The sequence below is a fragment of the Rhinopithecus bieti genome, unplaced genomic scaffold, assembly GCF_001698545.2.
Source record: "Rhinopithecus bieti isolate Rb0 unplaced genomic scaffold, ASM169854v2 scaffold_1234, whole genome shotgun sequence".
Taxonomy (NCBI): domain Eukaryota; kingdom Metazoa; phylum Chordata; class Mammalia; order Primates; family Cercopithecidae; genus Rhinopithecus; species Rhinopithecus bieti.
In genome coordinates this window covers 153369-165717 of record NW_016803318.1, presented here as the reverse complement: position 1 = coordinate 165717, position 12349 = coordinate 153369, and the positions used below count along the sequence as shown (strand labels likewise).

Here is a 12349-nt window from a genome sequence, read left to right as displayed (position 1 = left end):
CTTAGGCTCAAGAGATCCTCCCATTTCAGCCTCCTTAGTAGCTGGGACTACAGGTGCACATCACCATGCCCAGCTAATTTTCGTATATTTGGTAGAGACAGGGTTTCACCATGTTGCCCAGATGGGTTTTGAACTCCCGGGCTCAAGCAATTTTCCTCACCTCAACTCCCAGAGCGCCAGGCCTCAAACTGTTCTAATTTATAATTCCCTTTGAAGCTGGTGATTAATCCTCCCAAGAATGCCTCCTGTCACATTTGATCCCTGTGGTGGAAAAGTTAAATATTAAATTTGAACTCAATTGAATGTGGACAGAAACAATGGTCACCAAGTCCCAGAACAGGTTGTGTGAGCCCTTTTGAGGTGTTCATCCAGCACTGTTTTGGAGAAATCTCTATTTCAATCTATTCCTATACGTTAGTTATTGAAAAACAATAGACAATTGCAAAAATAAGTTGAACGTTTTGTGTTTCTTGAGCCCAGTTGCCAAGGGCCTTGTGACTGGGCCTCATGCCAAACAACTCGTTACAAAAAGAGGTAGGGTCCTAGACTGCGCCAAAACTTCATGAGACCTCTCCTCGTCTGTGCATGGACCAGTGGCTGACTCTGGAGCCCAGGCTGTTGCTTCTCAGTCTGGTGGTGAATCCTCCATAGTCTGGTGAGTGTAAATATCTTTTCCCTTCTCCCCTTCCCATTGCAATTTGCTTATTATATCAATCTGTTCATTATATCATTTGCTTATTATATAATTTGCTTATTATATCAATTTGCTTATGCCATTTGCTTATTATATCTGCATTGCCATTTATGTGGATAAAGCTTGTTTACCCTTAAAGGTATTGTGTGTGTGTCTTTTCTTCTCCCCTTGCGTGTTTCCTGCACAGAACAACCCCCAGGCCAAATTCTTTTTTCTATAAAGTTTTCCCTTACAACCCTGCCACCCCCACTGCCCAAGAAAGTGTGCCTTTTATATGACATACTCCTAGTACTTGTTGATATATAGCAATCACCTCTCTGCATTTGCCAATTTTTTTTTTGCTTTTGTTTTTGAGATGGCGTCTTACTCTGTCACCCAGGCTAGAGTGCAGTGGCGTGATCTCGGCTCACTGTAACCTCCACTTCCTGGGCTCACGCCATCCTCCCACCTCAGCCTCCCAAGTAGATGGGACTACAGGTGCGTGCCACCGTGCCCAGCTAATTGTTTTTGTATTTTTGGTAAGGATGGGGTTTCACCGTGTTGTCCAAGATGGTCTCGAACTCCTGAACTCAAGCGATCCAACTGCCACGACCTCCCAAAGTGCTGGGATCACAGGTGTGAGCCACTGCGTCCAGCCTGTATTTGCCACTATTTGTTTACATGTTTGTTTCTGCTACTAGATTGGACTCTTTGATGGTAGTTGTGTTTTATATTATTGCCATTGCCAAGCACATATTATGAGCTTGATATCTGATGAATAAATGAATGAAAAAATTAATGAAGAAGCAAAGGACTAATACTATTGCAAATAAAGGGATAACAAGATTTGGGGTTAGAGAAAGTCCCAGTCTGGCACTGAGGATGGATAGGAGGGGTATCTCTAGGTGGAAATATACATTAAAAGTGCTCTCTTAATCATATGGATAAAGAATTACATGAGGTCAGGCACAGTGGCTCACACCTATAATCCCAGCATGTGGATAGGCCAAGACAGGAGGATTGCTTGAGGCCAGGAGTTGGAGACCAGCCTAGGCAACATAGTGAGACCCCCTCTCTAAAAAATTTTTAAATATACACATATATACACATATATATGTATATATGTGTAAGAATTAGATGAACCAGTCCTCAAGGAAACCCACTTCCATTTGGGGACTGACTGAGGGTAAAGAGGAGAGGAGAGTCTGTCAACATAATATGGTTGCAGTCTCAGCCCTAGAAACTCTGTGCTCCATAAAGGCTGATAAAGTTACAGCCTGTATGAAGTGCACTGAGAGTCACAATGGAAACTCTTTCCTGTCACAAAACAACTTAGCAGGTTGACAGAGAATGGTGTTCATGCCAAATAGGCCAGAGAGGCCACAACTCTCAGGGTTAGGCAACAGAGGCAGAGACTGGGTCTCTAGAAGACCATTGCTTAAGTGCACATGTTCCCTCAGGATACTGGAAAAACTCTGGGTGTCTCAAGAGGAGCCTAGAAGATACCTGCTTAATGGAATCAAATAGATTTGATCCCTACCATGAGAACCTTAAATTCTTCAGCTAATTATCACCTTAGAGAGCTCAAAGAGCTTATTTCAAAAGGGATGAGGCAGGCCAGGCACAGTGGCTCACGCCTGTAATCCCAGCACTTTGGGAGGCTGAGGCAGGCAGATCACGTGAGGTCAGGAGTTCAAAACCAGCGTGGTCAACATGGTGAAACCCTGTCTCCAAAAATTAGCTGGGCATGGTGGTGCACACCTGTAGTCCCAGCTACTCAGGAGGCCTGAGGCAGGAGAATCACTTGAACCCAGGAGGCGGAGGTTGCAGTGAGCTGAGATCACACCACTGTACTCCAGCCTGGGTGACAGAGCGAGACTCCATCTCAAAAAAAAAAAGAGGGGGGGGGGATGAGGCATAGGACAAGATTTAGTGGATGAGACAATAGCACATAGAAGAAACACACCTTCATGATCTGGGAGATGGGTCAGAGAGCAGGAACGCCACCACCTGGTGCTCCAGTATACTTTCTCCCTTAATCCTCACAAGGCATGATACGGTAGATTATTTTATGACAAAATAGTTTTATAATCATAGTTACCATTTACCGAGCATTTACTAAATGCTCACTTTTCTTGGATTATTTCATTTTGTCTTCATGACCCTAATAATAGGTTTAAAGATGAGAAAGCCAAGACTTAGAGAAGTTAAGTCTGTCCTAGGTGAAACGGACTTTTTAAGTTGTATAGCCTAGATTTAAACCCAAATCTGCCTTCATTGTTAACCACTGTAAGACACAGCCTCTTATTATTATCTGAGCCTCAGGGAAGTTGTGACTTGCTGAAGGCCATATAGTTAATAAATGGCAGACAGGATTTCAATCCAAGCCTCTGTGCTTCCCAGACCTTTATACTTTCTGGTCACTTAAGCAGGTGAGAATTATAGGAGGCTAGAATACACCTCCTGTGGGACAGCCACAGAAAACATTTAAAATACTTCTTAACTTTGCCTTCCAGGGGCTCCACTCTGTAAAGTCCCAGGCAAAACAAGTATCTACCTCTCACTATTACTGAGCAGTCTATATCCTAGGGAACACATATAGAGCCAAAGGTCATTTGACACTGAACTTTATTTGTTCTGACCATCTGATACACTGTCCACCCTGCTGGGAAACAGAGACAATGCCCATGAGGGTGGGCCTCTGCAGAAGGCCAGAGACATGCCAAAATAAACACTGTGGTCAGGCCTCAGGAACAGCCTGGGAGGACAGGTTCTGTGACTGCTAGTCAACCACCCAATCAGGTCTTCTCTCTTCTCAGCTCTAAATGAGTGCTGATTCTTCAAAAGGCTCTCAGAGCTGCACTCTGGAGATCAATAACTGATTTCGATATCTCAAGTCTTGATTACAAAGAAATATAAGTTACCCAGTTGTCTATGAGACTCTAACTGCCTTTACTGGCCATGACCCAAATATGGAGTGGGTTGGGGAGGGGTCAGAGATAGAAATTAACCTGGAGATTTCCAGTAAACACCAAGCAAGGGCTGGCAAACTGATTCCACCAGAGAAACCCTGCAAAATATGACCAAGGTTCTATAGGGTTGCCCCAGAAACATTTTCCTAGGAGCTATTTGTGCTGTATAACCAGTGATGAGCAAGTAAGGGCTTGCTCCCCACAGTCCCATGCCACTCTCGAAGGCTTCTTAATGCGGACCCCTCACGTTAGATCCCATGCGGCTGCTGCTTCCCAAAGCTGGTAAAGTGAAAGCATTTCCCATCATCAAGCAGCAGTACTCTCTCTTCTGTCTGCTTTCTAAGCAGGCCCTAAGGAGGGCTCAAGAGTGAGTATAAGACTTGAGAGAAGTAGAGAAAATACCGCCTAGGTACACCCAGTCCTCCCTGCTATTCCAGCTCCAGCCACCTGAGGGCTCCTGGCTACAGAAAATCAGGCACCAGGCCCTGGCTTTGCTCCCAGAAAAGGCTTGGAATCAGGAAGCCTATGCCCAGCAAGCCTGGGGGCAGCTCTGTTTCACCAACACCTGAGGGCGGGCGAGTGCACCACAGGTCTCAGGTTTCAGGGGGGATGGCAGTTGCCTGTCTAAAGGCTTCTCTGTTCCTTGGAATTGTACAGAATGTCTCTTGTGGCTTTTCCTCCTCCCTCCTTTTTTCCTGTTGACTCTCCCCATCCGGCTCTATGAATCACCAGAGTCCACAGGAAAGCAGCAGATGTTGACTTTACTCCTTTCAAGCCAACGTCAGCTCCCTCCTGTGGAGTGGGGAACAGGCAGGAAGGTGAGAGGGTGGAAGAATCGAGGAAGATAACTCTCATCCTTTCCAAACTGTGAGGGAAGATTAAGAGGGAATCTGAAAGGAGTCAGGCACCTAGGCAAAAAAATGATTGGTTCCTGGGGATAAAAGGACCCCAAAGAAAGGCCCCAGTGTTGGCTATGGAACCAGGATCATGAAGAGGAGGGAAGCAGAGGGTGGGAGCATGGCTAGTTTCAGTGCCAGCTCTTCTTGTCTGAGGTAAAGCCTCTTCTCTAGCCAACAGTATCCCTAGGACTCAAAAGTCAAGTCAGGCTGCTGGTCTGGGGAGATAGTCCAGAGGCGGCTTCTTGTCCCATCTGAGCTCCCAAACCTCCGCTTTTATGCAAGTCTCTTGAAGAAGCTGCCAGGGAGGACTTTCTAGACCCTTATTCTACATTCATTGTTCCAACTTCTCTTCTCTTTTTTCTTCCTCAGGGATTTTCTTATGGGCAAAGAAGCCAAGCTGTAGAGGAAAAGATAAGCGTCATCGCCAAACGCCTAGACTGGGAACCTTGCCAGTAGCTCTCAGACTTATCTGAGATCTTCACTTTTGTTCTGTTTCCAAAAATGGAATTCAAATTTATTTTATTTGGCTTAGAATAATTTAACCAACATTTGTGGGGTACAGTGAAGGAGACCTGGGCATGACATCCACAGCCTGCTTAGCTGCCCAGCACAAATCCTGTTCTCTCTGCTATAATCAAGGATTCTTCAACTCAGGGGCACCATGCTCCACACTCCCCACTAAAGCAGTGCTTACCTTCCACAGGCAGAAGACAAGGAGAGCAAGCAGGAGCAACCCTCCCAGGACACTGCCTATGAGGATCCACAGGGAGATGAGGATAGGCCGGGTCTGAACCACCTCCAGAAGGCTCTGTATGGAGAGAAGAGTAGTTTTCTACATGCATCCTGTAACCCAGCTAGTCTCATCCCACATTATACCAAAGCCAGCCCCCAAATAGAAGAAATAACCTCCTTCTACTTAAAGGAAAGAAACTGAAGCAGGAATGGCAGCAGTGGAACACTAGGATCCTGCTACCTGATGGAGATGCCTTCGTTCTGGAAAAGCCCACGGGTGGCCCTATCCCATACTCATCATCATTATTTTCACAGCTCTCAAACTCGGTCTCTAGCCCCACCTCACTCCAACGGGAGGCTTCAGTCAGCTGTAGGACACTGCCCTCCTCGGTTCCCAGCTCAAAGGTGCTGACCACCATCAGGGACTTGAACTTGGCCTGTGGAACAAGTGGATAGGAAGACATTTAAAATGAGCCATCACCAGGTGATGTAGTTCTTTAGAATCCCAACAGCAAAGTTGAGGCCGAGAGACATAACCTCAAGGGCTCTCAAGACTAGAAGAAAAGGCTAAAGACCAATGGGAAAAGAGAGGAAGGATAATAGATGGAAAACCCCTGGTCACACACATCTGCTGCTGCTATTTGTTTTCCAAGGACAATCAGTACATCTGGTGCTTTATCTGAAATGCATTCTTTTTTTTTTTTTTGAGACGGAGTCTCGCTCTGTCGCCCGGGCTGGAGGATCTCAGCTCACTGCAACCTCCGCCTCCCGAGTTTACACCATTCTCCTGGCTCAGCCTCCCGACTCAGTCCCTCAGCTGGGACTACAGGCGCCCGCCACCTCGCCCGGCTAGTTTTTTGTATTTTTTAGTAGAGACGGGGTTTCACCGTGTTAGCCAGGATGGTCTTGACCTCTTGACCTCGTGATCCGCCCGTCTCGGCCTCCCAAAGTGCTGGGATTACAGGCTTGAGCCACCGCGCCCGGCCTACCTGAAATGCATTCTACTTCTCTTTCCTTTGGCTGACCTCTACCCCTCCTTTAGATTGAAGTTTAGAAGCCATCCCCTCTGGGATTTAGGGAAATCATTCCTCCTAACCCCCACCAACCCTGGTGTTTACTTCTGTCTTTCACTCCTGAACTATAAGATCCTCCAGGTTAAAGGCTGTGCCTTACTAACTTTTGTGTCCTTGGTGCCTAGTAGATAGCACGGTGCCAAGTATGCAGCGGTTTCTTTTTTCTTTTCTGTTTTTTTTTTTTTTTGAGACGGAGTCTCTCTCTGTCACCCAGGCTGGAGTGCAGTGGCGCTATCTCGGCTCACTGCAAGCTCCGCCTCCCGGGTTCACGCCATTCTCCTGCCTCAGCCTCCCAAGGAGCTGGGACTACAGGCACCCGCCACCACACCCGGCTAATTTTTTGTATTTTTAGTAGAGATGGGGTTTCACTGTGTTAGCCAGGATGGTCTTGATCTCCTGATATCATGATCCGCCCGCCTCGGCCTCCCAAAGTGCAGGGATTACAGGCGTGAGCCACCGCGCCCAGCCATGAAGTGGTTTCTTAATAAATCTTTGTTGAAAGCATGAATAGATTAATGAAAAAAAGATACCAAAGAAGGACAAAGAGACTTGGAGAAGGATGGTTTATTGGACTTAACTTCCCTAAAACATATGATGACATCCCAGGGATCTTGTGTTATTCCAGGTAGATAGGGGAAAGCACAACATCAACCTTAGTGCCAAATGCCATTACAATTAAGATGCCATTTCCCTGCCCAGGAGGAACTCACACTGACTCCTCACTACCTGTCATATTAAGTTCAATTTCTCCCTGGATTCAAAGGCCTTTCATAATCTAGATCCCTCTTGCCTATACAATCTTACTTCCCACCGCTCCCCAATACAAATCCTGCATGTAATATCAATTATTCATTCATTTAGCAAAAATATATTAAGCACCTACAATGAGTTAGGCATGGGGGCTAAATGTTGGAGATATTCTCCTCAGTGTCAGCCTAATACAGGGCCTTTTTAGGCACTTGATGGATTATTAACTGATTAAATGTAGGTATCCTGTAAATGTTGATTGATACAGCACTAAGGAATGGTCAGTGGAGGAAAATACAAGGATAATAACTTGTGTTCACCATATATCCAGCTCATTATTCATTTATTCTTTATAACAACTCCATGAAATTGGTATTATCTTCCTCTTTTAGACATTAGGAAAAAGAGGCTTAGGGAGATGAAATAACTTGCTCATGGTCAAATAGCTAGTAAGAGGCAAAAGTGAAACTTGAACATGGGTCTGTCTACCTCCAAAACCTATGCTAAAGTTCCAGAAAGGAGCAGAAGAGGGGAGTAGTAGAAAAGGAAAGGCTTACTCTTCGGAAAAATTCATTGTGAACCAGCCTCAATAGTCCAACAGAGACCTCGGTCCCCTTTGCCAGCTGCCCAAGGTGGCACCTCACCACCTGACACTGAGTATTGCTCCCATTCTAACAGAAGAGAGAGAGACAGACAGATCAGGACTCTGTGGTGGAAAGATCCTCTTTCCCCACCTCTAGTTCACACAGTCTTGTCTCAAGGCACCTGACTCCATTTTCATTCCCACTCCAGATCAGACCCTGGGGTGGAAAGATCCCTTCTTCCCCACTCCAGATCCTATCCCCTTGTCCAGGGCACCCAACTCCACTTGCATTCCCACTCCGGACACCCCCTTGTGACTCATACCAATCTGTTTGTGTGTTGAAGCTCCTCTGGATGCACAGGGGATGCTGGGGGTTCAGTCAGATTCTGCACTGTGCAGCTTGCCTAGGGGAAGATCCAACTTGAAAGACCCTCCTGATGGGGTGGGGCTAGCCACTCAAGGCTGAGCTGGAACATACCCACACCTTGCAGTTCTTCCCCTTATAATCCCTTTCTCTTCTCCCAAATAAGCCACATGTGTAAAAAGAAAGCCCCCCCAGAGAGAGGAGCCCCAAGAGTAGCAGCCCAACAGATAAGGAGCTGGTGTGGTGTCCAGCTTCAGTGAGTCCACCAGCTCAAGGGAGCAGGACTCCATGCCCTCCTAGACCAGACTCACATTGTTAGTGATGACTTGAGACAGTGATAGGAAGTAATTGCCCCCATGGGCCACAGCTGGAAGGAGGGCTGAGATGATGAGGCCACTGACCACATAGCAGCCTAGGTTCTGAACCTAAGAGGAAGGTTGGGAATAGTAAGAAGTGGGAGACGGAAGGCCCTTCCTCATCTGTTCCCCTTCACCCTAGATACCATTAAAATCCAAGAGAGACCCTTCCAATCCTTTTCCCACAAAGCTGTTGTTCTCCCACCTCCCCTTCATGCCAAGACCCCTCCAGCTTCTCACCCTAAGAGTGGTTTTGAATTCTGGGCCAGGACCCACTGGGAGGGTCCCATATGGGTGAACCTCATAGCGGTGCAGGGTAGACTCACTGTGTGAACACCAAGTCAGGAAGTACATGGTCACAGCCATGACACAGACACAGGGGCACATGATCAGCACACAGACATGGATTCAAAGGAGGCAGGGCCAGCACATGGATAAAGAGATGGGGGTACATGCAGAAGACAGAAGTAGCACATGACACAGACAATGCAAGCTTTATGGCTACATCCCATATCCCCTCATCCCAGCTCCAGTGCCCAAGGCCTGGCAAAACCTTATATCTAGGAAAGTAAGATGCTTAAAAGGGAAGGTTCAGCATGAATAGGATTAAGGGCAAAAAGACTAAGCAGCCGCAAGGGCTTGGGTTTTTGGAAACACTGAGGCACATGGAAAGGGAGGAAAGCAGCATAAGGGTATGAGTGTGAGGGGAGAACTGGGTCCCACCTAGAAGCTGGGCCTACCTAGAGAAGAGGAGATGGGGCTCATATTGGATGTGGGCTGAGGTCTGGGCTGTGTTATCTCGAAGGGTTCCATCTCTCTCCAGGCTGTCACTGTAGGGTCAGAGGGGAGAGGCTCACATCTCAACCCCTCCTCAGAAGACACCCTTCTCTGCTAATAGAGGAATCAGTGTTGTTCCTCCCCACCCCTCCAGTCAAGACTCAGTAGGAGGAGAGGTCTAGAAGAAAGTTCCGTCATTCTCACCTGCTGGCAGTCAGCTTCACGAAGACTTGGCTCAGGAGAGAGGAGCAGCTAAACTCAAACTCTAGCAGAAAGGTCACCTAGGGGCAGGGGACACGGGGTAATGGTAGAGTCTTCCTCATGGAACAACTATAGAGGAACAGGAGCCCTTGTGTGCCTCCTTCCCTGAAGTCCCAGGACCCTCAGATCCCAGCCTCTGCCCTCCTAGAACCTCCTTTTCATCCTAGACCCCAACTCACCTTGGCTCTAGTCTGGAAGACAGGATGCCCCACAATGCAGAGCCTGGCATGAGTAGAAGGGGCTGCACATTCCACCTTTATTGGGCTGTCTCTCTGAGGGCAGGGGAATGGAGATGGAAGCTGGAGCTGGGGCTGCAACTGCTGTCCTACCCACAGCCTCTAAACACTGAGCCATTCTCTAGAACACCTCACAGCTGAGGCCAGTACCCCAACCTTCTTCCTCCTCCTTTCTTTCCTTCTCCCACACCCCCTCCTCCATGGGCACCTGAGGAGTGAGACTGGCCAGGTGGAGGTTTCTAGAGAAGATGAGACTCAGGCTAGTATTGTAAGCATTTTCCTTCCTGTTCTCCAGAGTTGCAGATACCAGCGCTTTCCGCCGGCCACCTCGAACCACAAATGGGGCCTTCCTGGGAATGATGAATGAGGGAGAGACCAGGAGTTGAAGGAGGGGAGTGCCAAAAGTCTCACTTTTGTTGTCATGGGTAAGAAACAACCCCCTACCCCCAGCTCCCTTCGAGTCCCTTCCAGTCTGTCTCAGGTCACCCTGGTTTGCCCAGTACATGTTCATCCAACCTGGAGCCTCTGATGTCCATATTCACTTGAAGCACCAGGTCTGTAACACATTCATTGTCAGGGCCACAATCCTTTGAGAAGGGGACCTGGAAGAAAGGGAAGGGGCTAAGGGTTGAGAGGAAAGCAAGGAGGAAAGGAATAGAATAGGGGAAAAGTGAAAAGACAAAAGTGGGTATATTTTTATTAGAGGAGCCCAGGTCAGATTTCACCATAATCTCATGTCTTCTCCCTCCCTTTTCTCTTGAAAGAGGGCAGTGTTGGGAGCAAGGGGCAGGGCATGGCACTGCTGACCAGCTTTTGTATAGAGGTGGGTGAGCCCTCATCCAGCACAGGCCCTGGCTTTGTGGTATTGTCCAAGGCAAAGGTCACGGCAAAGGCCACAGGCCGGAGGTAATCTGATGTATCCTGAAGGAAAACAGAGTCACAGAGTCAAGGATCATGTGATAATTATAGTGATCATTTATGAAGCATTTTCTGTATGCTGGACACTGTCCTAAGATCTTAACTGTATTACTAAATTTAATATTAATACAACTCCTATGATATAGTTATTATTATTATCACCCCTTTGCAGACATGAAAACTGAGGGTTGGACTTGCCAGAATTCATAGGTGGTAAATGGCACAGCTAGGATTCAAACCCAGATCAGCCCTGACTCCAAAGTCTGAATCATCTCATTTTCCCAGCTTTGGCTTTCTTGCTGATCCAGCTAAAATTCCTCCTCTGACCCAGACTTCTCTTCATTCTCAGTTCCTGCCCTCTCCTTACCAGCACATGGAAGTGTAGCTGCTCACAAGTGACATTCCCCACACTGAGTCGGAGCCTCCGAGGGGACAGCCTCTGGCCAGAGCCATCAAATGCTGCACGTGCCCCAGCCGTCCATTCATCCAGTGATGCTGTGAACTTCATGTCTGAATGAAGGAGGCAAGAATGAGGGTGGAAGGGGTCTAGTGAGGAAGGCAGGCAAGGAATTGAGAGTTGCCTGTGATGCGCTTTAGTCACTCACAGAATCGGCGATCCCAGCGACCAGGAGTACGGGAGGTCACTTGGAAGCAGAGGGCTGCAGTCAGACAGACTGCCTCCTGGCCTCGCCGCCTACAGTCCCTCTGAACCACACTGATGGCCTGTGGGGTCACCTCCAGTGATGGGGCCAGATGGACAATGGGCCGGGAGCTGGGAACAGTGTGGAAAAGAAATTCTATCAGTAGGAGGCAAGCCCTTGAGAAGTGCAAGCCCAATGTTTGCTTCCCCATGGTCAAAACAAAGAAGGAGGGGCTGAATGCATATGTCACCCTCCCCCGGAGCCCTCTGACAGAAGTAAGATAATAGATTCATGTCATTGATCTTTTTTTTTTTTTGAGATGGAGCTCACTCTGTGGCCCAGGCTGGAGTGCAGTGGGGCGATCTCAGCTCACTGCAACCTCTGCCTTCTGGGTTCAAGCGGTTCTCCTGCCTCAGCCTCCCGAGTAGCTGGGATTACTGGCGCCCACCACCATGCTTAGATAATTTTTTGTATTTTTAGTAGAGACAGGGGTCTTTAGTAGAGACAAGGGTTTCACCTTGTTGGCCAGGCTGGTCTTGAACTCCTGGCCTCAAATGGTCCTCCTACCTTGGCCTTCCAAAGTGCTGGGATTACAGGTGTGAGCCACTGTACCCGGCCCTAGATTCACGTCAATAAGCACTTATATGCTAGGCACTGTGTTAAAATCATTATATGGATTATCTCATTTAACCCTCACAATAAACCTATAAGGTAGGTACTATTACTATTGTCATTTTTTAAACTAAGGAATGGAGGCACAGAGTAAGTTGACCAAGAAACCCAAATCTCAGTCTGTGACTTTAAGGCCCTTGCCTTTAACAGCTATGCTATGCTGTCCACTGCTACCTGAGCTGGGACCCCTCACCTGAGCAGGATGGCTGCCCCCTGGGCACCCACAGCCACATCGACCAGATCATCTCCATCCAGATCTAGCCGGCCATCCACACTTCGGCCAAAGTAGCTGAGGGCATGTGACATGGAGGCAGCAGCAATCCTCTGAGAGGAAGAGAGAGGAGACTAAGGCAGGGACCCATACACCTAGTTTCTCAGGCCTCCTGCCTTGCTCTTTCTTTATTTTTACTTTATTTATTTTATTTATTTATTTATTTATATTTAT

At 47.6% G+C, this 12349-nt stretch overlaps 1 protein-coding gene across 3 annotated transcripts in view; it reads right to left on the bottom strand.

The window, feature by feature from the left end:
* Nucleotides 1-3284: 3284 nt before the first annotated feature.
* The window catches only part of ITGA10 (integrin subunit alpha 10), an 18787-nt gene continuing 9722 nt past the window's right edge, over nucleotides 3285-12349 (bottom strand). For 2 of the 3 annotated variants that reach the window (XM_017874891.1, XM_017874899.1), the window contains exons 15-30: nucleotides 12098-12228; nucleotides 11197-11363; nucleotides 10959-11101; nucleotides 10481-10594; nucleotides 10190-10275; nucleotides 9882-10023; nucleotides 9617-9709; nucleotides 9381-9457; nucleotides 9140-9229; nucleotides 8640-8724; nucleotides 8355-8468; nucleotides 8003-8083; nucleotides 7654-7767; nucleotides 5618-5713; nucleotides 5239-5352; nucleotides 3285-4941 (exon numbers count right to left, since the gene is read on the bottom strand). In XM_017874891.1, the coding sequence (XP_017730380.1) occupies nucleotides 4876-4941; nucleotides 5239-5352; nucleotides 5618-5713; nucleotides 7654-7767; nucleotides 8003-8083; nucleotides 8355-8468; nucleotides 8640-8724; nucleotides 9140-9229; nucleotides 9381-9457; nucleotides 9617-9709; nucleotides 9882-10023; nucleotides 10190-10275; nucleotides 10481-10594; nucleotides 10959-11101; nucleotides 11197-11363; nucleotides 12098-12228 (1713 nt within the window). In that variant the 3' untranslated portion in view covers nucleotides 3285-4875. Of the gene's footprint in view, nucleotides 4942-5238; nucleotides 5353-5617; nucleotides 5714-7653; nucleotides 7768-8002; nucleotides 8084-8354; nucleotides 8469-8639; nucleotides 8725-9139; nucleotides 9230-9380; nucleotides 9458-9616; nucleotides 9710-9881; nucleotides 10024-10189; nucleotides 10276-10480; nucleotides 10595-10958; nucleotides 11102-11196; nucleotides 11364-12097; nucleotides 12229-12349 lie in introns of those variants that run through there. The other variant, XM_017874906.1, reaches the window with a different exon arrangement.